Source organism: Rhinoderma darwinii, chromosome 1 (genome assembly GCF_050947455.1).
Source record: "Rhinoderma darwinii isolate aRhiDar2 chromosome 1, aRhiDar2.hap1, whole genome shotgun sequence".
In the NCBI taxonomy this organism is placed as follows: Eukaryota; Metazoa; Chordata; class Amphibia; order Anura; family Rhinodermatidae; genus Rhinoderma; species Rhinoderma darwinii.
Window position 1 is genome coordinate 449,344,898 of NC_134687.1, and position 26,761 is coordinate 449,371,658.

The window sequence follows — 26,761 nt, forward strand, 5'->3', positions numbered from 1 at the left end:
AACTTAGATACGGATAGACCTACTTCCAGGAGAGTGTTCTTCACTTGGGTAGATGTTGTGAAAGGGTTTTTGAAATCCGCTGGACAGGAAACCTGAGGATATAAAAAGGGACACACCTCTCCACACACCCAGTCAGGTTTCCTGTCCTCCGGATGGAAGGATTGTCCTGAGGAAAAAAACTTCTCCCGGGGTTACAGACCCCCTAGCAAAGTCTTACCTTATTTCACTAGGGGTGCTCTGGAAGGTGTAAGTCTCCTTTGGAGGGATCAACCTTGAGCCTGATACAGGTACTCTCCTCTCCCGGTCCATCATCTCCCTCCTTGAAGGTGATTTAAGGTCCACACGGTGGTGCTTCCTCTGGCGGGGAGCGGTTCCCTGGGATCATGTTTGGATCTCTGGGCCGGACGATGCCCAGCGTTGTTGGCTTTCTGCGCATTCACTGGAGACTTACGGTCACCACGACGCGTCACTTCTGGCGGGGTGACGCGTCCAACACTCCTGGAGGTGGTGGTTCCGGTGACCCATGCGGGGAGGAGGTGCTCCAAGCGTCCGGAGCCTCGGTCTCCAGCCTTCTTCCTCCATTATGGAAACGCCAGGAGAAGCACCAGGATGCACTGACCACTTGGATGCCACCAAATCCTCCAGTCCGGCCTAGGAAATAACAGGAAAAAACCCACAACAAGGAATGTGCTGTTTGTAAAAAGAAACTAGCATCATCCTATAATAAAAGACTTTGTCAGAAATGCTTAGACAACATTATCTCGGAAGAGTCTACAAACTTAGCTTCAAGTATCAAAGATATTGTGAGGGCAGAAGTTAGAAACTCCCTAAAGTCCCTTAAAAGGAAAAAGGATTTACCATCTGCCTCTTCTTGCCGGATAGGTCTTTCTGATTCCTCAGCAGAGGAGGATTCTCAACCAGAGGAAGAAGGGGAGTACAGCTCCTTAGATTCCTCAGGTGAAGACGAGGGAGGGAGGAATTTGTTCCCAACGGAAGATCTAGATCTACTCCTCAAGACTGTAAGGGCTACTATGAACATTGATGATCCTAAAGAACCTCGGTCTGTCCAGGACGTAATGTTTCAAGGCCTAGGGCCTAAAAATAATAAAACCTTTCCCATCCATAGGAGCATAACCAGCCTCATTAAAAGAAAATGGAAAAATCATGATCGAAAAGCAGGTATTCCCAAATTCCTCAAAAGGAAGTATCCCTTTGAGGATGATGTATGTAAAGACTGGGATAACACCCCTAGACTCGATGCCCCAGTAGCTAAAATTTCAAGGAAACACTCCCTTCCCTTTGAAGATCTAGGCTCCTTGTCTGACCCTATGGATAGGAAAGCCGACATCTATCTAAAAAACACCTGGGAAGCTTCTACAGGGGCCTTTAAACTGGGCATTGCAGCCACCTGCGTGGCCAGATCTCTAAAAATTTGGCTCGCACAATGAGAGCTTCATCTAAAAGACAAGACCTCTAGGGATCAAATATTGTCCTCCCTTCCAATGCTTTCCAAGGCCGCAGACTTCTTGGCAGATGCCTCAGTAGACTCTGTACGCCTTTCCGCCAGATCAGCAACCCTGTCAAATTCCGCTAGATGAGCTATCTGGCTAAAAACCTGGAAAGGAGACACTGGATCCAAAGGGAAGCCGTGCGCTAATCCCTGCTCTGGAGATTATCTTTTTGGGCCCCCGCTTGACGAACTACTAGAAAAAGCGTCCGATAGCAAGAAGGGGTTCCCTACACAGGCAAGACCAATAAAAGATTCCTTTCGTCCCAAAACGCCTAATAACAAAAGACCTAACACTAGGGGACAGGACTTTAGATCCTCAAGATTTACGAGGAAGAATAAGGCCTTTTTCTTCAGGCCCCAAAACGACCCTAAAAATAGAGACGCCAAAAGGACCATGGTGGGGGGGTCGTCTTTCCCGTTTTTTCAACGATTGGCAGAAAGATCGGTGAATCCTTGGATCTTAGGAATCATAAAGACAGGGTACGTGCTAGAGTTCAGGTCTCTTCCCCCAGACAGATTTTTTTCCCCACAAGTTTTTTAAGGGACCCAGAGCAGCAGAAAGTCCTACAATTAGAAGTCCTGTCGCTCATAGAAAAAGGAGTCCTAATTCAGGTTCCAAGCAAAGAGACTAGTCAGGGCTTTTATTCCCCTCTCTTCCTGGTGAGCAAACCCGGAGGAAAACACAGGGTCATAATAAACTTAAAAGGATTGAATCTTTATCTGACCTGTAGAAAATTCTGCATGGAGAGTATTGCTTCAACTATAAATCTCCTCTCCAGGGATTGCGTGATGGCATCAATAGACCTGGAGGACGCTTACTATCACGTACCCATATGTCGTCATCATCAAAAATATCTGAGGGTGGCAGTGACCCTCAATGGGTCTTTACTTCACCTACAATACAGAGCCCTCCCCTTTGGCATCTCACAAGCTCCAAAGGGTATTCTCGAAACTAATAGCGGAATTGACCTCTTACATCAGGACGAACGACAACCTCCTGATCCCGTACCTGGACGATTTTTTTGTTGGTCGCAGAAACATCTCAGGCCTTGACCCTAGAAATAGTTTGCGCTATACTAACAAGGTTAGGATGGAACATAAATTTAAAAAAATCTAATTTAAACCCATCAAACAGATGTGTATTCCTAGGAATTCTGCTAGACTCCTCCAAGCAGATGTCCTTCCTTCCAGAAGACAAAATCAATCCCCTGATAGACAGGATATCAGAGATCTACCTAGGCCATATGACATCTTTCAGGAAGGCTATGTCCGTTCTGGGCCTCATGATGTCATGCATCCCAGCTGTACTATGGGCTCACTTCAGGTACAGGGCCCTACAGTGGGACATTTTAAATCAGTGGGACTGGAGCAGTCTCTCCCTAGACCAACCCCTACACATCTCATCCGCAGCCAGGCTGTCTCTCAGATGGTGGTTGAACAGGGAGAACCTCATGCGGGGTATTCCATGGAAGTTAACCCCTACTCTCAACATTACCACAGACGCAAGTCCTTGGGGGTGGGGATCTCATTACGACTCCTCTTTTCTTCAGTGTCAGTGGGATCAACAGACCGTTCAGAGATCCTCCAACTTCAGGGAACTGGCGGCAGTTCTTCAGGCCTTGAAGGGATCCATACCAGCAATTTCAGGTCGACACTTAAAAATCTATTCCGACAACACGACCACAGTGTCTTATATAAATCTTCAGGGGGGGTACGAGATCGGCCTTGCTGATGGACTTATCCTCACAGATCTTTTCTCTGGCAGAACACCACCTATTGACCCTATCAGCTGTCCATCTGAAGGGGAAAGACATCCAGGTGGCAGACTTCCTAAGCTGAGAAAGGCTTCGCCAGTCAGAATGCTGTCTGAGTACAGCAGTATTTCAGAAGATTATCCTCAAATGGGGGACCCCATAAATAGATCTATTTGCGTCCAAGGAAAACAGAAAGACCCTAAAGTTCTTCTACCTAGACCCCTTAGAACACCCAACAGCAATAGACGCATCCTCCCAGTGTTGGAGTCAAGAGAGGCCTACCCCCCCCCCCCCCTGAACCTTCTCCCAAGAGTAATAAGAAAGGTCAGAGAAGACCAGGCCAGCGTGATATTAATAGCCTCCTTCTGGCCAAAGAGACCATGGTTCACGCGGTTGAGAAAAATGTCTTCAGACCAACCATGGGTTCTCCCGAACATGTCAGATCTCCTATAACAGGGCCCAGTAATGCACCCCGACATTCAGAAACTCCATCTGACAGCCTGGAAACTGAAACGATAATCCTTAGGCAAAGAGGATTCTCAGAATCTGTCATTTCCACCCTAGTAGCCAGTAGAAAACAAGTTACCTCAAAAATATATCTGAACATTTTTGAATTTTGCAGGCAGGGATATTAATCCTTTAACCAAACCAGATATCCCTTTAATATTGGCTTTTCTCCAGGCAGGATTAAATAAAAACCTTAGGCCTAGCACGTTTTAAAGGTTCAGATTTCTGCTTTAAGTTCCTTTTTTAATTTGTAGTCCACCCCTGGATTAAGAGATTCCTAACCACTTCCTGCAGATTTAAACCCCAATTAAGATCCCCAGTTCCTCCCTGGGACTTAAACATCGTTCTCCAGGACATGATAAATCCACCATTTGAACAAATAGACTCTATCTTTTTGAAAATGCTAACACTCAAAATGACATTCTTGTTAGCCATTACATCAGCCTGTAGAGTGAGTAAGATTCAGGCCCTTTCTGCCTTTCCTCAACATACCCTACTGTTATCCTAAAAACCTTACCAGGATTTCTTCCTAAAGTGGTCTCTCCCTTTCATTTAGACCAAGAGATTATTCTTACCTCCTTTTGTGACTCCCCAAAAAAATCAGCGGGAACAACAGTTTAACTGCCTAGACGTAAGAAGATGCCTAGTCCAGTACCTAAAGATTACCAAGGATCTAAGATTCTCAGAAAATTTGTTTATCCAGTTTCAGGGTCATAACAAAGGTACAGCAGCCAGTAGAGCCACTATAGCTAGGTGAATTAAGCAGGCCATACAATTAGGCTATATAAATCAAAAGCTCAAACCTCCAGAGTTCTTCGGAGCTCACTCCTTCAGAGCGGTGTCCACTTCGTGGTCTGAGAGAGCAGAGGCATCTATAGACCATCTATAGACCAGATATGCAAGGCTGCTACATGGAGTTCTCCTCACACCTTTTTCAAGCATTACCGATTACAACTGCATACAGCCTCAGACTTGGCCTTTGGAAGAAAGGTGCTACAAACTGTGGTCCCACCCTAAATACTGATTTCTTGTTATGGCAGGAAAGAGGGGAAGGGGATAAGTGAGCCCTAATCTACCCACCGCCCTGTCCCTGCCTACTTGCAACGACCCGCCCTAGGCGACGGGGTACAACTGGGCGGCGGTCCCTACGCTGACTAAGTGCAAGGGAATACAAACAGGGAACAAGCAAGGGAAGGGGCAGTAGCCCACGGAACACCGTGAGGAAACCAGAGTGATCAACGAGCCAGTCAGAATCCAGATGTCACGAAGTATACGGACGCAGAGCAAGGAGCAGGAAGCAAGCCGGGGTCAGAGCGAAGCAGGATAAGCGGAAGCTGTAGCAAGGCTGAAGCAAGGCAGTAGCAGGCTGGAGCAAGGCTGTAGCAGGGCCAGGAAACCAGGAAGAATCACAAGCGATGAGGAAGAGAAAACGGCAGGTATAAATGGACAGGGGGCGGAGCTAACTCCGACTGACCAGGCCGCGATAGGCTCTCCCACTCCTGAGCCTGCCACCCTGATTGGTGGGAGCCGGAGTCAGTCTAAGAGGTCCGGCCTCAGGTGTCGATTGATTAATCCTGGGAGTATCCACAGACGTAGTGCCTGGCAGATCCTTTACAGTACCCCCCCTTTTATGAAGGGCCACCGGACCCTTACTAAGAGGACCTGGTTTAGTGGGGAAGAGAAGGTGGAACCTCCTGACCAATACCCCAGCGTGAACATCTCGAGCAGGTACCCAAGTCCTCTCCTCCGGCCCGTATCCTCTCCAATGGACCAGGTACTGGAGGGAGCCCTGGATCATCCTACTGTCCACAATCTTGGCCACCTCGAATTCCACCCCCTCAGGGGTGAGAATGGGAACAGGAGGTTTCCTCGAGGGGGACCAGGACGGGGAGCAGCGTTTAAGGAGGGAGGCATGAAAGACGTCGTGTATGCGAAAGGATGGGGGCAGCTCCAGACGGAAGGATACCGGGTTGAGGACTTCAATGACCTTATAAGGCCCAATAAATCGGGGAGCAAACTTCCTGGACGGGACCTTAAGGCGCAAGTTCCTAGACGACAACCACACCAGATCCCCGACGACAAACCGGGGGTTAGCAGAACGTCTTCTATCAGCCGGAATTTTTTGTACGCTCTGGGACGCCTCCTAGGTTCTTCTGAACCTGGGCCCAAACTGTGCACAGTTCCCGATGAACGACCTCTACCTCGGGATTATTGGAACTACCAGGAGAAACGGAGGAGAACCGTGGATTAAACCTGAAATTACAGAAAAACGGGGAGACCCCTGACGAGTTACTGACCCGGTTATTCAGGGAAAATTCGGCGAGGGGAATGAATGAGACCCAATCAAATTGACAGTCAGAGATGAAACACCTTAAATATTGTTCCAGGGATTGATTAGTCCTCTCCGTTTGGCCATTAGTTTCGGGATGGAAGGCGGAAGAGAAGGACAGATCAATCTCCAACTTTTTACAAAAGGCTCTCCAAAATAAAGAAACAAATTGTACCCCTCTGTCAGAAACTATATTGACTGGGACCCCATGGAGACGCAGAATGTGTTTAACAAACAAAGAAGCTAACGTCTTGGCGTTAGGTAGTTTCTTAAGGGGCACAAAGTGGCACATCTTGCTGAAGCGGTCTACTACCACCTACACCACCGACTTGCCTTGAGATGGAGGCAAATCGGTGATAAAATCCATGGAGATATGGGTCCAAGGTCTCTGGGGAATGGGCAAAGAACGTAGTAAGCCCGCAGGTCGGTACCTAGGGGTCTTGGACCTAGCACAAACCTCACAAGTGGCGACGTAAGCCCTAACGTCTTTAGGCAACCCAGGCCACCAATAGTTTCTGGTAATGAGGTGTTTGGTACCCAAGATGCCAGGATGACCAGATAGTGCAGAGTCATGGTTTTCCCTAAGTACCCTTAGCCGGTATTGCAGGGGGACAAACAGCTTGTCCACAGGGAGGTTCCCGGGAGCTGAACCATGATCAGCCGCAATATCAGAGACTAAATCAGAATCAGTGGCAGAAACGATTATACCAGGGGGTAAAATACAAGCAGGATCCTTCTCAGAAGGAGGATTGGCCATGAAACTACGTGACAGTGCATCAGCCTTAATATTTTTGGACCCAGCCCTATAGGTAACCAAAAAGTTAAATCTGGTAAAAAATAGCGCCCATCGAGCTTGTCTCGGATTAAGCCTCCGGGCAGATTCTAGGAAAACCAGATTCTTGTGGTCAGTAAGGACCGTTACCTGGTGTCTGGCCCCCTCCAGGAAGTGACGCCACTCTTCAAAAGCCCATTTAATGGCTAAAAGTTTGCGGTTGCCAATATCATAGTTACTCTCCGTGGGCGAAAACTTCCTGGAGAAGTAAGCACAGGGGCGGAGATGGATGAGGGACCTGGTACCCTGGGACAAGACAGCCCCCACTCCCACCTCGGATGCGTCAACCTCCACGATAAATGGCTCCCTTTGGTTGGGCTGAACCAGCACAGGGGCCGAGATAAAGCACTTCTTGAGGGTCTCAAAAGCCTGGACGGCCTCAGGAGGCCAGTGGAGGACATCAGCACCCTTGCGAGTGAGGTCCGTAAGAGGCTTAGCGACGACCGAGAAGTTGGCAATAAATCTCCTGTAATAGTTAGCGTACCCCAAAAAACACTGTAGCGCCTTCAGGGAGGCAGGTTGGACCCATTCCGCCACAGCCTGAACCTTGGCAGGGTCCATGCGGAATTCATGAGGAGTGAGGATTTGACCCAAAAATGGTATCTCCTGTACCCCAAACACACATTTTTCGGTTTTCGCAAACAGATTATTTTCCCGGAGGACCTGGAGCACCTTCCTGACATGCTCCACGTGGGAGGACCAGTCCTTGGAAAACACCAGTATGTCATCAAGGTACACTACAAGAAAATTTCCCAGGTAATCTCTCAGAATTTCATTAATAAAATTCTGGAAGACAGCAGGGGCATTACACAACCCAAAGGGAATGACCAGGTATTCGAAATGACCTTCGGGCGTGTTGAACGCAGTCTTCCACTCATCCACCTCTTTGATGCGGATAAGGTTATACGCCCCCCCGTAGATCGAACTTAGAGAACCATTGGGCCCCCTGAACCTGATTAAAAAGATCCGGAATCAAAGGAAGGGGATACTGGTTCCTTACAGTGACCTTATTCAAGTTACGATAGTCAATGCACGGCCTAAGACCACCATCCTTCTTCCCCACGAAGAAGAAGCCAGCACCTACAGGAGAAGTAGAGGGGCGAATGAAACCCTTGGCCAGGCATTCTTGGATATATTCCCTCATGGCTTCACGTTCAGGACATGAAAGATTAAATATCCTACCCTTAGGAAGCTTAGCACCTGGTGCCAAATCGATAGCGCAATCGTAATCTCTATGAGGGGGCAACACCTCGGAGGCCTCCTTAGAGAAAACATCCTAACGCCAAGACGTTAGCTTCTTTGTTTGTTAAACACATTCTGCGTCTCCATGGGGTCCCAGTTAATATAGTTTCTGACAGAGGGGTACAATTGGGCGGCGGTCCCTACGCTGACTAAGTGCAAGGGAATACAAACAGGGAACAAGCAAGGGAAGGGGCAGTAGCCCACGGAACACCGTGAGGAAACCAGAGTGATCAACGAGCCAGTCAGAATCAGGATGTCACGAAGTATACGGACGCAGAGCAAGGAGCAGGAAGCAAGCCGGGGTCAGAGCGAAGCAGGATAAGCGGAAGCTGTAGCAAGGCTGAAGCAAGGCAGTAGCAGGCTGGAGCAAGGCTGTAGCAGGGCCAGGAAACCAGGAAGAATCACAAGCGATGAGGAAGAGAAAACGGCAGGTATAAATGGACAGGGGGCGGAGCTAACTCCGACTGACCAGGCCGCGATAGGCTCTCCCACTCCTGAGCCTGCCACCCTGATTGGTGGGAGCCGGAGTCAGTCTAAGAGGTCCGGCCTCAGGTGTCGATTGATTAATCCTGGGAGTATCCACAGACGTAGTGCCTGGCAGATCCTTTACATTTCTATTTTACATCTACAGGGGTGCTGTTATAGGTGAAAGGGTAAAAGATTGATTACTTACCGGTAATCGGTTTCTCAAGAACCTATGACCGCACCCCTCTGTTACTCTCCCTATTGTTTGTAGCAGATAGAGCCCTCATAAGGTAGATCGCTAATATAAATACAGAGGGATTCCTTGTAAATACTGTATATATAAAGGTGTGAGGGAATTTCACTTGGGTGGCGCAAAAAAACAAAACAAAAAAAAAAAAAACCTATATAAACTAAACTATTTCTCATCCTGAGTTCTTTCTAAAGACTGGGTGTGTGGAGAGGTGTGTCCCTTTTTATGTCCTCAGGTTTCCTGCCCAGCGGATGGGATGTCTCTCTAGGGGCGCTGTCATAGGTTCTTGAAAAACTGATTATCAGTAAGTAATCAATGTTTTTCTTCACCATGGAAAGGATTCTGCAATCATCCACCACAGTTGTCTTCCGTGTACGTCCAGGCCTTTTGGAGATCACGAGATCACCAGTGCGCTCTTTTTTCCAAGAATGTACCAAACTGTTGATTTGGCTACTCTTAACATTTGTGCTACTGCTCTGATGGATTTCTTCCTTTTTATTTTCCAGCCTAACGATGGTCTGTTTCACTTGCATTGATTGCATGTTGTGGATTCACAGCAACAGCTTCTAAATGCAAATGCCACACCTGGAATCAACTCCAGATCTGTTACCTGCTTAATTGATGATGGATTAACAAGGGAATAGCCCATGCAGTCCATTAAATAGCTTTTGAGATAATTGTCCAATTAACTTTGGTCCCTTGAAAAAGAGGCAGCTACATATTAAAGAGCTATAATTCCTAAACCCTTCCCCAAATTAGGATGTGAATGCCCTCAAATTAAAGCGTCAAATTAAAGCGAGAGACTGCACTTTAAGCCCATATTCATTATATAACTGTATATTTAATATGTTTTGGTAAACCGCTAAAATGCCAAAAGTTGCGTCACTGTCCAAATAATTCTGCACCTAAGGCTTTATTCAGAAAAACGTGAAAAACGTCCGTGCAACGCGCGTGATTTGCACGCGCGTTGCACGGACCTATATGTGTCTATGGGGCCGTGCAGACATGTCCGTGATTTTTGCTCAGCGTGAGTCCGCTGAAAAAAAGTCCCGACATGTCCGTTCTTTGGGCGTTTTGCACGCATCACGCACCCATTGAAGTCAATGGGTGCGTGAAAACCACGCATGCCGCACGGAAGCACTTCCGTGCGAACTGCGTGATTCGCGCAAGAGCTGTCAAAAGGATGAATGTAAACAGAAAAGCACCACGTGCTTTTCTATTTACAAACATCCAAACGGAGTGTCTTTGAGAAGAGCGAACCCGGACAACCGAACCGAACTTCACCGGGTTCGGCCGAACTCATTTTGGCCGAACCCGGCAAAAAAAATTCCGGTACGCGACGTCCGGATATAGTCACTGTCCAGGGTGCAGAAAGAGTTAAAACAGTTTCAGCACCATGGACAGTGACTTCCGATCCCAATATACATGAACGAGTAAAAAAAAAAAAAAAAAAGTTCTAACTTACCGCTAACTCCTCGGCTTCTTCCTCCAGTCTGACCTCCCGGGATGACAATTCCGTCCAAGTGACAGCTGCAGCCAATCACAGGCCAAGCACAGGCTGCAGCGGTCACATGGACTGCCGCGTCATCCAGGGAGGTGAGGCCAGATGTCAAGAGAGGCGCGTCACCAAGGACGCGTCACCAAGGACGCGTCACCAAGGCAACGGCCGGGAAGTTCTCGGTAAGTACGAACCTCTTTTTTTTTTTAACAGGTTGCTAGATATGGTGATCGGAATTCACTGGCGAGGGTGCTGAAAGAGTTACTGCCGATCAGTTAACTCTTTCAGCACCTTGGACAGTGACTGACGTCGGCTAGCCTCATCTCTATGATGGCGGCTGCGCGAAAATCACGCAGCCGCGCAACATACACGGATGACACACGGAGCTGGCATGTGATTTTTGCGCGCGCAAAACGCCGCGTTTTTGCGTCCGCAAAAACGCCACGTTCGTGTGAATCCAGCCTAACTGTATGTGTTCCTCTTAACATCATAAAAAATGTTTCAATATATTATATTTACCTTACTGCAAGCGTTAGCCTGCTGTGCTGTAGTCTTCTTCCCTGTCTTGCTGCTCCTCCGCCTCTTCTACTTCTGCAGTCCCCGCTCGTTGTCAATTGGAATCCGTAGCCAGCAACATCAGACGCTGGCTATGGATTCTATGTAGAAAAGAGGCTGAGGGGGAGGCACCACATTGACTTGCCTGCTCCCGAGCCTCCTCACTCTAGGCCCTATTCACAGCACTACTCCCGACATCACTGTTCATATATGGATAGTGATGTCCGGAGCAGAGCTGAAGTCCCGGGCAGAGCGCTAGTAGTGGCTCTGCTCCGGTACACTGGCTCTATGGAAGCCTCTAACATCACTGTCCATATATAGTCAGTGATGTCAGGGGCAACCCCAGAGCCGGAGTCCCGAAACAGAGTCACCCTGGGACTCCTCTCCTCCTGACATCACTGTCCATATATGTGATGGGGGTGACACTGTCCATATATGTGATGGGAGTGACAGTGATGTCCGGGACTTCCCCATTGCCGGAGTCCCGAAACAGAGCCTGCCTGGGACTCCTTCTCTCCTCCTGACATCACTGTCCATATATGTGATGGGGCAACCCAAAAGCCGGAGTCCCGGGTAGAGCGCTATTTGTGCTCTGCCTGGGACTCCTGCTCTACTTCCAACATCACTGTCCATATATGGACAGTGATGTCAGGGGCAACCCCAGAGCCGGGGTCCTGGGCTCTGCCTGGGACTCCTGCTCTGCTCCTAACATCACTGTCCATATATAGACAGTGACACCAGGAGTTTTCCCATTGCCGGAGTCAGGAAACAGTGGACAGTGACATATGGAGCTTTCCCAGGGCCGGAGTCCTGGGGCAGAGTCTCTATTAGCGCACTGCCTGGGAATTCCGACTCTGAGGAAGCCCCTGACGTCACTGTACTTATATGGACAACGATGTTGGGAGCTCCCAGAGGTATATGTTTAACGTATACCTGTGACAGATGCCATTCAGTGGCATTTGTCACTCATAGCCTCTCATGTTAAAAAAAAAAAAAGTATAGCGTCTGATATACGTTTTTTTTTTATGGGATCCCTCAGGATGGATTAGCGTAGTCTACTATACTATTCCATCCTTTTTTTATTACAAATTTTTTCATTTGTGTTTTTTTGCAGGTTCGGTTGTTGGCCTACTTCGGATTCGAGGTTTCCTTCTATCACCTTTTTTCTTTTTTATAAAATGTTTAACTAGGGTTTAGTGGGAGTGTTTTTATTTCAATAAAATATATTTTTTGTGTGTCTGTTTTTTTTTTTTTTTTTACTTTATTACCACTGCCTTAGCAATGGCCACTGTCTGATTGACAGCGTCCATTACTAAGGCGGGGCTTAGTGTTAGCCGGTGAAAATGCTAACACTAACACCCATAATTACCACGGTACCCACCCGCCACCAGGGGTACCAGGAAAAGTCGGGTACAATCCGGTACCCGACCATCTGAAGTGTTGGTCAGGCAACGGGGCGGCCACATCCTGGTATTATTAGGCTGGGAAGGTCAAAACACCGTGGTCCTTCCCATCCTGGCAATGGTAGGCTGCTGCTATGTTGTATCTGGCTGGTTTTGAAAAGAGGAGGGGGGACCCCTCTTTTTTTTTTTTCAGTAATTTTTTTTATTTTTTACATTTTAACGATGTGAAATCCCCCATTTTTCATAACTACCCAGATACAACATAGCAGCAGCAGGCTAGCATTACCAGGGTGGGAAGGCCCACAGTTTTTGGGCTTTCCCAGCCTAATAATACCAGCCTGCGGCCGCCCCAGTGCAGGTCCATAACTACAGTTGGCCGGGTACTGTATCGTACCTGGCTCTTCCCGGTACCCCTGGTGGCGGTGGGTACTGGGGCAATAATGGAGCGGTTAGTGTTAGCTTTTCCACCGGCTTAGTCAATCAGACAGCGACCATTACTAAGGCAGTAATAATAACATTTTAAAAAACACAGACACACAGAAAAAAATTTTTTGAAATAAAACCCCCTGCTTTCATCGAAGTAGTCCTCTAATCCGAAGTAGTCCAACAACTGAAACTGTAAAAAAATCAAACACAAAAAAACAAAACATTAGTAACACATAAAAAAACTTTTAACACCCTAGCAACGCCCCTGGTGTGTGTATGCGCACGCGCGTGCCCGTGTGTGTGTTTGTGTGTATGTGTATATATATATATATATATATATATGTGTGTGTGTGTGTGTACGTGTGTATATATATATATTATATATCCACACACACCCACATATATATATCTATATAGGGAACGTGTGACGGGGTAACATGGAGCTGGCTCACAGGTTGAGCCCTCTCAATAGAATAAGCGTATCAGCTGGGTGTTCTAGCCGTCACTTTAGCGCGATCCCGCTCGTTTAACCTGTTAATTGCTGTGGTAAATAGCGACCGCGTCATTTAAATGACTAGAAACAGGGGGGAGGCCCCCTGTAACTTTCCAAGGCCCCCCCCCCCGCGACACGATTTTGGGGTACTGTTGGTTGGCATGGTAGCCTGGGGGCCTGATGAAGGCTCCTAGGTCCGCCATCTTTGTACTCTTATGAAGCCCTGCCTGAGGCAGGGCTACATAGGAGACTGTCAGTATCCCGATATACTTCAATAAATTTTTTATTTTTTTTGTGCTCAGCCCTTTTAATGAACACAAGTCAGTTACACAATGTCCCAGGATTCGACGCCTCTGGCAGTACTTCGCTCTAACATAACACACCTTAAGTCTTATGAAAACGTCTACGTTCCATGCTGGCAGCTCAACACTTCTGCCACATTACTAAAGAACACCAATCTTTCCTGGTCAGAATGTATACTCTTATTAGTAAGATAAATCTGGTCCGATCTGGTGGAGGACAATTGACTATGCTCCATAAAGACATCACTAGAGGTCAGTAGGATGGATCTCCCAAATGAAGGAGCCCTTAGGGTGCCCATGCACATTCGATGAAAGTATGGTAGAAAGAACCATTCCGAGTAAGAACAGTCAACGTCTGCAAATTTACATAAGAATGATATTTCAAAGTGGTTGTCCAAAAACTTGCACAACATTTTTTTTTTATATTTTTGAGGTTATTTGGGTACATTTGTGTGGGAATCATTACGGCATCATAATGAAGTCTAAATTGTGGTTGGTGTTATCATCTGTTCCACCAGTCTTAAGCTGGGCATTAATTTGATTTGGCAGACAATCTCATGTGTATGGGGTCCTGTTGACTATCCCTCGACAGCTGATGGGAGGAAAAAGGGATTGGACATGTCAATTCTATTTTTGGATTTCCTTTGTTGCTGTGGGAGATAAGCCAATGCCGGAGGGGTCTGCAGAAAGTTATTCCCCTTACCCCACGGCTGCTTATTCAACACTTCTGGGTTATTGGAACAGAAAAATTGCAATATGTGCTGCCCTTACGTTGTAGTTCTGAGTAGGCCTATTGTCTAAAAGTCAGGAGGAGGAGGGGGGAGACCATCCAAAAAAGTCGATCCATCCATGATATCACCATTATCTTCTGGCCAAAAGATATGTGTAATTTCAAAGTCTGGAGCAGGAGGTGGTAGAAGATCATCAGCCAAATATTGTGTGCACACTGGGGATGGAAAACCATTTCCTATTGATCATATTGAATGTTCTTCAGTGTCAATGCCCGCTTGTGGTGGAAAACATTCACCAATACTTTCTAGTGATTTACAAATGGGCATTTCAATGTCCGTTTCTAGTGATCGATGTGTCTCAATTGCAGAAGTCGGGTACTCGGGTGAGGGCAAAGTGAAATCACCATTTATTCTAGGAGGATCACGGAGACTGGGAGAGATTGTATCCGGAGATATTGGACACAGAACATTTTGTGCTGGGATCAATGGGGGGGCAACAGGATCTCTTACCCGAGAACTTCTCCCCAGTGTATTGTGTGTCTGGCCCATGGATTTCACACTTTTAATTTGTGGGACATAGATCCAGTTCTAGATAATTGGGAGTCCGAATCCATGATGCCATGACCAGTATTATCAAGAGAAGTGAAATGAATGGGCATTCTTGTATAAGAGGCCAAAGGTCTGTTCTGTCATTTTTGGATTTTCTGTGTGTGATGAAATTTCTTGGCTGTTGTCAACTTCCCAATCTTCTGGCGGGCAACTTTTTCCACATGGATGTCTAGTAACTGAGAGACAAACCAGACTCTTGCTTCCTCCTTCTGCTGCATCAGGCTTTGTACCTCCAACATGTCTGACACAGGGTGAGCAGCCACTCCTACTTGACAGGCCACAATGGCCAGTGTCTGTGTGACTAGAGACATGGTATTCTCCAGGGCCTTACGCTTGCCAGGAGCCTCCATGTAATTCTTCTCACCGTAATCAGCAACAGAACGTTCAGGTTCTGATAGCTGTCCCTCAAGGCTTGCCTTGCTGTAGATACCTCTCTGCAGATGTCTTCCATTTCATGTCTTGGTGTAGAGACATCTGGCGTCTTATTCATCAAGTCAACCTTTCTGCAACCGTGACTAAAGTACATTAGTATTGCAGTATATCGTGCAAGCGATCTAACGATCGCTGGTTCATCCCCTAGAGGGATAAGTAAAAAACAGTAAAATAACTTTTTTAATAAATTTAAAAAAAAAAAAAAAAAATGTAAAAGTTAAAAAAAAAAAAACCTTTTTACATTTTCCCCTCAAGTACAATGTCAAAATAAAGATAAAAAATAAACATAACTTGTATCGATGCGTCCGCAAAAGTCTGAACTATTACAATATATCATTACTTAGTCCGCATGGTAAACGCTGTAAAAAAATAAAGCCAGAATTGCTGTTTTTTGATCACTTAATCTCTCACAAAAAAAGAATAAAATGTGTTAAAGTCTCATGTACCCCATGGTACTGATCTAAACTAAATCTCTCCCCACAAAAAAATAAGCCCTCAAAACGGCCCATCGGAACAGAATGCCGTTTTTCCCATTGAAATCAATGGCCAGATGTTTGGAGGCGTTCTGCTTCTGTTTTTTTCAGCCGTTCTTTGGGCGTTTACGTCCTTGAAAAACGGCTGAAAATAGGCCATGTGAACATACCCTTAGTCTTTCCCTTGTAAAAGTAGTAGAACATGAAAAAAACATTATAAATTTGGTATCCCTATAATCATCTTGACTCGCATAATGAAGTTAATGCACCGTTTTTACCGCACAGTAAACGCTGTAAAAAGAAAAACCACCCAAAAGATTGAGAAATTTCTGTTTTTTTCCTATTTTATCCAACAAATATTTTTCTTCCAGTTTTCCACTACATTATATGGTACAATAAATGGTGCAGTGAAAATCTGCAACTTGTCCCGCAAAAAATAAGTCCTCATACGGCAATATTGAAGGAAAAATAAAGTTACGGCTTTTGGAATGTAGGGATGAAAAACAAAAGTGAAAATCCGAATAATGGCTTAATGGCTGCAGCGGGAAAGTGTGTGTGTGTGTGTGTGTGTGTATATGTGTATATATGCTAAAATATTGCATTATTCTATATATAGCATGATGCTATATATTAGCATGATGCAGGGATCCAGTTATTGCAGCACTTGTCTGTCTTTACTCTTGCCTTGCAGAAGATGTCTGTGTAGATAATATATGCTGGGGAGAAATTGCAGGAGATTTGTGTGACCTGATTAGCTGAGCTGATTTGCTCATACACGAGTCAAAAGCAAAGCATCCTGGGATATAAGGGCACAAGCTCTGGCTTCAATTCCCTTAGCTGATATCACAATAAAGAAGTGCCCGCCCATTTCAATATGGAGCAAGAAATGATTTTACATTTACTCTGACAAGCATAACGGCTGGATCTCGGGCTAGGAAGTAGCTATCTGCATAATATAGGTATCGTTGGAATTATATTGTTCGATTTAGCTGTGAAAAAAATGGCAATGTCATTGGAGGTTAAAAAAGAAAAAAAAAGTGTTCAAAAGATCTACATAGTTAATGGTTTAGGGACTATGTTTGACCAGCAATTTTAAACATGTATATTTTTCTATGTAGATTATGGGTTTAGAAAAATACTTTTTGTGCAGTATATGGGCACTTTTGTTTTACGCAGAAAGATATTTCCAAAAATGTGATATTGTTCTTAAAAAAAATCATTTATTAGTATAGCATTTCAACAAAAGTCTCAGTACAGTACATGGCACAAAATAATACAATCCTACAAGATGCAGTTGACAATAAGGACTTTCCATTTACAAAAAAATAAAAATATTCCAAACATCAGACAATCTATTTTTTATCATATTCTTATTATGGAGTATAATACAATATATGCTACGCAATATAGTAATATTATATGTACTATATGATAAATAGGCATTAGAAATATGGGGGTGTCACACAGTAATTCATTTGCAAGATTGCAATTTGAAGCATTCAGCATATTTTATGTGTCCGCAACATTGCAGGTTTATTTTTCCTGTTTTCATTACCACATTTCGAGAGCAATAACATTTGTTTTTTTTATGTAGGGCGATTTATATTTTTCAGTAGTACCATTTTGGGGCACCTATAACTCATTGATTAAAGGGGTTATCCGGGACCAAAAATTGCATTGCAATAATACATTTATGTTAAACTAAGTAACTTACTAATATACTTTAATTAAAAATTCTGTGCTAAATGGTGCAGTTCAAACCTCATGAATTATTCACGAAGTGTTGGAGCTTTTCTAAGGCCTTACTTACACGAACGTGTTAAACGTCCGTGGGACGGCAGTTGAAACAGCGGCCGTCCCACGGACCTATGTTATTCAATGTTGCCGTTCACACAGCCGTTGTTTCAACAGACCATGTGAAGGGTCCGTGCGAAAATAGGACATGTCCGTTCTTTTCGCGCATCACGCGTCCCTCCATAGACTCTCAACTATGGGGGATGCGTGACATCACGTCCCACAGCGCTGAGCATGGGTGCACCTCGGACGAGAAAAACTGCAGTTTTTCATGTCCGAGATGCGCAGCGCTCGTGTGAATCAGGCCTAATAGTGATGACGCTCCGGCACGGTCCCAAGTGACTGAGCTCTTGCTTCATGTGCTGTTCACGAACATGACCGCAAGGGGCTGTCACATTTCCTATTGCTTGAGTCCCGAGTAGAGCATTAGCTAGGGCTTTGCTGGGGACTCCAGTCCTGCTCCCGACGTCCATATTTGGTCAATTCAGGGGTTTGCTATCGCTGGAGTCCCTGAGCAGAGCATCAGCTGATGCTCTGCCTGGGACTCCACAACTTCTGCCGACGTCACTGTCCATATATGGACAAAAAAATACTGCATTTTTTCTGCATTGCAGTTCTGTGTGGCATCCATGTACGGTGCACGGCTGCATTTTTTACGCGCGTATGTTATCCGTATGTCATTCTTTTTTTATGTCTGAAAAAATAACTGAAGGAGGTGGTTTTTTTCCTCATTATTACTCTTTTTAGCAACTAGTGCGTGAATCACAAACAGCACATGGATAACGTCCATGGGCTGTCCATTTTTTTTCAAGCACCCATTGACTTCAATAAGCTGGGTGTTGAAAAAACTCACAAAAATAAGACCTTTAGTAAGTTTCACGCAGCGGACATATGCTGCATGAAAAACAACGCATGTCTGAATAGCCCCATTCAATTACATAGGTCCATGTGACGGCTGTTGTTTTAACGTCCGTATGACGGACGTAAAATATGTTCGTGTGAATCAGGCCTAAGAATTTGCAAAGTTACTCAGCATTTTTAAGTAGAGAAAAACGGGGGGGAGAATTTCCTCCAGCTCACCTTGTCACAGGTATGGTAGTCAGCACGCGGATCCTCGTGTCCGCACACGCGAGGGAAACGGCAGAAAAAGAAAGTTGGAACCAGCGCTGAGAGTAGTGAATCTGTTTAAAACAGGGAACTATTTCCAAGTTTTAATATTACTTTAGTAAAAACAATGAACAGAGAAATAATAGTGACGGGCAGGTAATGTCCAAAGTTCAGAGAGTGATGAGAAAATAGGCGGTAGCCTACGCGTTTCAGACCCCTGCTGGGTCCTTAGTCATGGCTTGTAATTTGTCTGACTGTGCAGTCTAAAGCTTTTGTAGCCAGTCAGTCTCATGATTAATTAGTTAATTGCGTTTCAAACTGAAAAAGAAAAGGAGGAGTCCTGTGGAACGCAGTCTTGTGTTCATTTCCTGGGCAAAGAGAATGTTACAGGGTATGTGAGATTTTTTAATATGTATAATTATATGCAAAAGAGATCTTTTGTATGTGTAAACAGTTAATTAGATCTTACTTTTCTAGTCAGTCTTCCACCCGCTTCTTTGTGGTTCTCAGGTTACCATAGAATAATAATCAAATTTATTCCGCTAAATTACTTCTACAATGATAAGGCATTATATGGTTGCCTCACAGGAGCCACACTGAAACAAAAATTCCTTGATTGTCACTTTTTTCCTGTCTCTCTGTTAAAAGAAAATAGTAACGCAAAATTCATCCCGTTTAAATCGAATTATAAACACGGAGCTGCCTGTTCCTTCCGGGATACGTTATGTTCTAAACAATAATCAAACACAGTGTATATTAACACATATGTACACTCTCCTCAGTATCTAATTAACTGTTTACACATACAAAAGATCTCTTTTGCATATAATTATACATATTAAAAAATCTCACATACCCTATAACATTCTCTTTGCCCAGGAAATGAACACAAGACTGCGTTCCACAGGACTCCTCCTTTTCTTTTTCAGTTTGAAACGCAATTAACTAATTAATCATGAGACTGACTGGCTACAAAAGCTTTAGACTGCACAGTCAGACAAATTACAAGCCATGACTAAGGACCCAGCAGGGGTCTGAAACGCGTAGGCTACCGCCTATTTTCTCATCACTCTCTGAACTTTGGACATTACCTGCCCGTCACTATTATTTCTCTGTTCATTGTTTTTACTAAAGTAATATTAAAACTTGAAAATAGTTTCCTGTTTTAAACAGATTCACTACTCTCAGCGCTGGTTCCAACTTTCTTTTTCTGCCATTTTTAAGTAGATTTATGTAAAATGCTATAGGTAAACCAAAAAATCTTTTTCAACAGGGGACATACTCTTATTGAACAGGGTTTGTAGAAGCCCAGCTTTTTCCCTAAAGCACTTCCAGTCATTACAGACATCATGCCGCAGATGAAAGAACAGCTAAAGAAACCGTGTATAAAATGGTCAAGAGTGTATATTATGTGATTGCTTCTCTGTTACATCACATGAATGAGGAGACCATGAGTTTCCATTGTTTACATCAACAGCAAAAAAAATTCAGTAGAGGAATGGGAGCCGAATGAAAATTAGTTAGTCACAGTTTAGCTTCTTTTTTTATTACAGGAGCATACAAAGAAGTCAACCTTTGGACAATCCCTACTTGTAAGGCTGGGTTCACACCTGCGTTAGTGTGTTCCATTGTTCTGCTCCGTCAGAGGAACTCATTGACTTTAATGGGTACCGTCGGCTTCCCGTCGTAGTGTCCGTGATTTCACCGCACACAATAGCGCAGCATGCTGCGCTATTGTCTGAGGTAAACGACAGCAAAACTTTCCGGATCTGCGAGGGAGGCCCCTAACGGAGCCTCCGACGCAGATGTGAACATAGCCTTAGAAGGGACCTTTGACAATAAGCTGATCACAACGTGTCCCCCTGCTCGGACACCCAGCGATCAGCTGTAATCTGTTGAGAAACCTGGCAAAGTGTTCAATTTCCCTGCAGCACCACCACAGGGAATATTAAAGAGGCTCTGTCACCACATTATAAGTGCCCTATCTTGTACATAATGTGATCGGCGCTGTAACGTAGATTACAGCAGTATTTTTTTATTTAGAAAAACGATAAATTTTGACTAAGTTATGACCTATTTTAGATTTATGCTAATTACTTTCTTAATGCCCAATTGGACGTGTTTTTACTTTTGACCAAGTGGGCGTTGTGAAGAGAAGTGTATGACGCTGACCAATCAGTGACCAATCAGCGTCATACACTTCTCTCCATTCATGCACTCAGCACATAGTGATGTTGCGAGATCATGATGTGCTGTCACTTACTCACACATTAACTTGACTAAAGTGTCTGGAGAGTGAATAGACACTGCCTCCAGCCAGGACGCGATATCTATTCACAATCCCGACACTTCCGTAAAGTTTGTGTGTGACTTACTCACAAAGCACATCGAGATCATGCTGTGCTGTCATTCACAGCGAGATCACGCTGTGTGTGCAGTGAAACCACCTGGGCTGGAACGATGAGAAGTGTATGACGCTGATTGGTCACTGATTGGTCATTGTCATACACTTCTCTCCACAACGCCCACTTGGTCAAAAGGTAAAAACACGCCCATTTGTCTATTAAGAAAGTCATTAGCATAAATCTAAAATAGGTCAAAACTTGGTCAAAATGTATTGTTTTCTAAATAAAAATCACTGCTGTTATCTACATTACAGCGCCAATCACATTTTGTAGGAGATAGGGAACTTATAATGTGGTGACAGAGCCTCTTTAAGCATTGCACATTGACCATTTACACTTATGGGCTGTCTGTGTAATGCATGAAAGGACAGGTCCTCCAGAGCATGTTTTTTGTAACCACTCTTTACTCTAGCCAAGAAATGAGGATCCTTAACAGGAAACCCCCTGTATTAACTCAGAAGTTCCCTAAGAAAATGTATTTTTCTAAACTAGGCAACTCCTTTAAGGATTGGTAATGTATCTTTTACAGGGCCAGATTTTCCAAAAGAAACAGGAGGCAAATACCTGGAGGGTGCTGAATGCTTGAAACTCTTTGCCCCAACAGATGCAGGCCCTTATAAGACAAGCAATGGATCTCTGTTAACAAGCTGAGGCTTTGTATTTAGGAGCATACCTGCTGCCCACATAACTTCTATTCTTACAGGACCTGACACGTCCATAATATTGAACTTTTAGTGATTATACTCTTTTTGGGAATGCCTCTCGCCATCGATATATGTCTATACAAAGTGTTTTGAAATACTTTAGTCTAATGCACTCGAACTTTAAAACAATTCCAAAAATGGAGAAATTGTAGACAGCCTGCTGTGGGGGTTTATGCTTTAGTTAATTTTGAAAATGTTGCAAGGTAATGACATGAATTTGAATGGGAACACTTTCATGTTGGAGGAAAACCTGAAACTTCACAGTGGAAATCCTGCTAAAATAGTAATGCAAACTGGTCCTATGTCTTCTGTATACAATGGAAGTTTATAGTGTTAACACCACCAAGTAGACTGATTCAGTTTTGCAATTGTTTGTGCTACACTTCACAGCATTGTTTCTGATAAACATCTTGCACTTTACAGCTCTAAAGTCTCCTTCAGAATTTAGTTTTAAATAAGTAGATAAAGAGTAGAACAAAATACCAGTCATTTTTTTAACTGAATTTACACCAGAATTATGTCAATATTTTGTTCTTTAAGCTCCATGATGTATTGTCATTAATATTTTCCATGGTCGTTCATCGGCTGATCTTTGCCCTATTTACACAGGGCAATAATTGGTAACAAGCGTTTGAACGCTCATTCACCAGACCGTTGGCCCATGTAAAAGGGCCTTTATATAGCCATGGTGATGTGTTTTTTGTTCTTTGTTTAACCAGTCGTTCTGGAATGCCCAATTTCTTATCAACTAGTGTGTATATACACATGTCATGATCTCTTTCATCAGGAAATCCTTTGTCCATTTAGTTCAGGTGAAGGAGCTAGAAACAGAAAATGTAACCCTTCCTATACAGCTGCGTAGCTCCTTTGAATAAAACTGGCTCTACAGTCGAGAGCTATTCTATACGGTAAGAATACAGACCTGTATATCCACTGTCCATGCTGCATGTCTCTCACATAGGGTAAACCACTACCCAAACCGTGTTTACCCTGGGAGACCGGTAAAAGTAACAACATTTTTTACCAGCAATAGCAAGTGTTAATCTTTTTGCAATGCATCAGAGAGCCGGAGACACTTACATTCAGCTTCCTGCCAGCCCAGTCTCGAGAGTCAAGACCAGAGGTTGGAGGAGCATAAATAAGCTCCCAGACCTAAGTGGCAAATGCCCCTCAGTGTGCAGTAACACCCCCCAAATCCACACCCATGTTTTACCCATGGTGTATTTACATATGCCGGTTTGGTGGTATGTTTTGTCGGAATTTCAACAAAATTGTGTCCAAAAGCGCCACACAGTGGCACCTGTATTTACACCCCAAATCTGGGTGGTATTTTTGGGTAGAAAAGGTGGCAGTATATAATAAAGAAGAGGAGACTGCCTGTGGGTGCTATACTAGTAGATAGTAGTAACAGTAGATAAACTATGACTGACACTATAATACTGCATTTTTTATTCTTATGTTATGAAATTATGATGTGTGGAGACTGTTAATATATATTACATTTTATGCAGCTGGCAGTACACTTTGATCTTCATAATGAACTGACGGACAAGCCTATAAATTGGTTCCATGTGTTAAGGTATAATTCAAAGAATTTTCCCTGGTAGCTTTTTACTATGCCAACCGTAATTTTATAATATTTATTTTCAGCTACATGCTCTGCATTACCAATAGGTCTGAACCTTAATCTGTCACTCGCCTTTGAAATGATTTTCGATTCCATGCTCCCCTGCCATTATTGATTATTATAAGAGCAATTATAATATATTATAATACAATAGTCTAAATGCCAGAGTATTGCATATGCAACAAATACTGTAAACATTATACATTATAAATAAAACCCTGGATTAGGTGTTCGGTTGGTGTTACAAGCTGTACTGGGCAATTCAACAAATACGGCAATGTTCCGGCATATAGGGAAATTTCAGGTTGAAAAGCAGTCTGTGTGGTCGGAAATGTCTGCCTGTCCCTACTTGCCGTTTTGTCCTTTATAAATTATTAAAGTTGTTGTTTTGCTGAAAACTATTACCTCAGATTTTGTAATGATTGGATATATCTTGTGGTTGAAATGCAGCCCTTGGACAAGTTCTGAGTATACTATGTCACTTATATGCTGGGTATGAATTAATATGTAGGCAGTGCAACGTCAGTTGACAAGAATCCGCTATTTATGGTGCTTGCAATGTGCAGACATATGGCTGGTTTCAATATGTGCGTTTTTGTTTCATTTTTTAACGTGTATTTTTTTAATTTTTTTTTTTGGTTGATAAACTTCCATGTCTCTCAATGGAAGTTCATCTACCAAAAAAATAAATAAAAAAATGCACATGTTAACAACTAAAACGCATAATGTGAAACCAGCCTAAAAGTCCTGCATGTGTGCTTACGGTTTTAGCTGCTGAGATTTGCCAATTTTTGTGTTAATAACCTGCAGCCTTTCCAAACTTTCTAGTGTCTGAGTAGGGAAATAAACAGCTTTTCTCTTGGTAAATCCCTTGGACCACGTTGAGTCGATACAAAGATTTAGAAGTTTGATGTCTTTTATCTTGGAGCCCCTTCTGTATAGTCTGTAAAAGATAAAAGAGCACACTTTTTTATAGATAGATAAATACTCCATTTAATAGAACATTTTAATTTATATAATGAAAATGAGATGAATGCAGTACTGTGCAAATGTATTTATCCTCTTTTTAATGTCCACTATTAATGTATATTTGTCTTGATCTTTAAAACGAGGAATACTGGTAATTTTTTATGCATGGATTGCTTGTTTTAGTTCCTGCCATCTTATCTATTTTGCCTTCAAGTTTGGCCTTAGACTAGACCAATCCAACACTTTCATTTTGCATCAGCCATTCAGCACAATGCCCGTAATATACTAAGCACAGAAGCCCAAATAATTGACCCTGCTATAGTCATGCCGTCTAAATGCAGAGATAATGCCTTCAAAAGTTCAAAACCAATACAATAGAATTTAATACAAAAATGTCTAAATAATGCAGTGGACAGTAGGGGTCCGACGGCTGTGACTCTCTCCGATCACTAGACAGAATTGGCAGAGGTCTTTCCTAGCCCTGCTATCACATTGCTCTATTGTTCTGTGGGGGTTACAGCAGTAGGATCCTCACTGATCGTACATAAATATCATTTTATTCTGATATGCCTTCAATGTCTTTAGTGAGACAACCCCTTTAATATTTTAATTTCTATTTTTGTCAAGGACACTGTTCTATCCTGGTTCTTATTTTATCTCCTTAATCGCTTCTTCAGGATGTCACTTGTAGGCTCCATTTTCTTTCCACTTTCTCTCTTTGTCTATTCTCTCTTTACACTATCCCTATTGGGAACATTACGAGCAGGTTTAGTTTACAGTACCATCTTTATGTTAATGTTACCCAGCTGTACACATCCATGAAAATTGGTCTACTCTTTTTGAAAGGACAAAATGATCTGCTTCAACTTAAAGAGGCTCTGTCCCCAGATTATAAATGCCCTATCTCCTACATAATCTGATTGACGCTGCATTGTAGATAACAACAGGGGTTTTAATTTTGAAAAATTATCAATTTTGAGCAAGTTATGAACCATTTTAGATTTATGCTAATTAGTTTCTTAATAGACTTAATAGACAACTGGGCGTCTTTTTACTTTTTACCAACTGTGCGTTGTAAAGAGAAGTGTATGACGCTGATCAATCATACACTTCTCTTCATTCATGTCAATTTGTACTCACAGCACAGCGTGATCTCGCGAGATCACGCTTTGCTGTGTGAGTAAGTCCCACAGAAACTTTACCGAAGTGTTTGGATTGTGAATAGACATCGCATCCTGGCTGGAGGCAATGTCTATTCACTCTCAAGACACTTCGGTAAAGTTTATGTGTGAGTAAGTGACAGCACAGCGTGATCTCGCGAGACCACGCTATGCTCTCATTCACAGCGAGATCACGCTGTGTGTGCAGTGAAACCAGCAGGGCTGGAACGATGAGAAGTGTATGACGCTGATTGGTCCGCATCATACACTTCTCTTTTGTGTGGTATTACTATCTGTTTTAAAAGTAGATAATTTTTGCAAATTGTAGTGTTTTTCACAAATAAGCAATGAATTTATTGACCACATTTTTCCACTAACATAAAGTACAATATGTCACGAGAAAACAATCTCAGAATCGCTTGGATAGGCAAAAGCATTCCAGAGTTATTACCACATAAAATGACACGTCAGATTTGAAAAAATGGGGCTGGTCCTCAAGGGCCAAAATGACCTTGGTCCTGAAAGGTTTAAGAAACGAATTAGCATAAATCTAAAATTGTTCATAACTTGCTCAAATTTTATTGTTTTTCAAAATAAAAACTACTGCTGTTATCTGCATTACAGCGCCAATCAGATTATGCAGGAGATAGGGCATTTATAATCTGGTGACAGAGCCTCTTTAAAGGGGGTTTTCCCATAATCAATATTTATTACCTACCCACAGGATAGGTGCAGGGGCGTAACTAGGAAAGACTGGGCCCCATAGCAAACTTTTGACTGGGGCCCCCCCTCCCCTGGGTGTCACACAACCCCCCCCCTTGTAGATAGTGCCTTTTTTACAGCCCCCCTGTAGATAACGCCATACAGCCCCCTGTAGATAACGCCATACAGCCCCCCTGTAGACAACGCCATACAGCCCACTCTGTAGATATCTACAAAGGGGGCTGTATGGCGTTATTTACAGGGGGGGCTGTATAGCGTTACCTACAGAGGGGGCTGTATGGCGCTATCTACAGGGGGGCTGTATGGCGTTATCTACAGGGGGGCTGTATGGCGTTATCTACAGGGGGGCTGTATGGCGTTATCTACAGGGGGGCTGTATGGCGTTATCTACAGGGGGGCTGTATGGCGTTATCTACAGGGGGGCTGTATGGCGTTATCTACAGGGGGGCTGTATGGCGTTA

At 43.7% G+C, this 26,761-nt stretch overlaps 1 protein-coding gene and 1 pseudogene across 1 annotated transcript in view; both read right to left on the reverse strand.

Moving 5' to 3' along the window:
• Window positions 1-14,540: 14,540 nt before the first annotated feature.
• Window positions 14,541-15,432, reverse strand: LOC142652739 (ABI gene family member 3-like; annotated as a pseudogene).
• Window positions 15,433-21,401: 5,969 nt separating this feature from the next.
• GGT5 (gamma-glutamyltransferase 5) overlaps window positions 21,402-26,761 on the reverse strand; it is a 104,773-nt gene continuing 99,413 nt past the window's right edge. Inside the window, exon 12 of the mRNA XM_075831915.1 lies at window positions 21,402-24,391. Within this exon, the coding sequence (XP_075688030.1) occupies window positions 24,245-24,391 (147 nt within the window). The 3' untranslated portion in view covers window positions 21,402-24,244. The remainder of the gene's footprint in view (window positions 24,392-26,761) is intronic.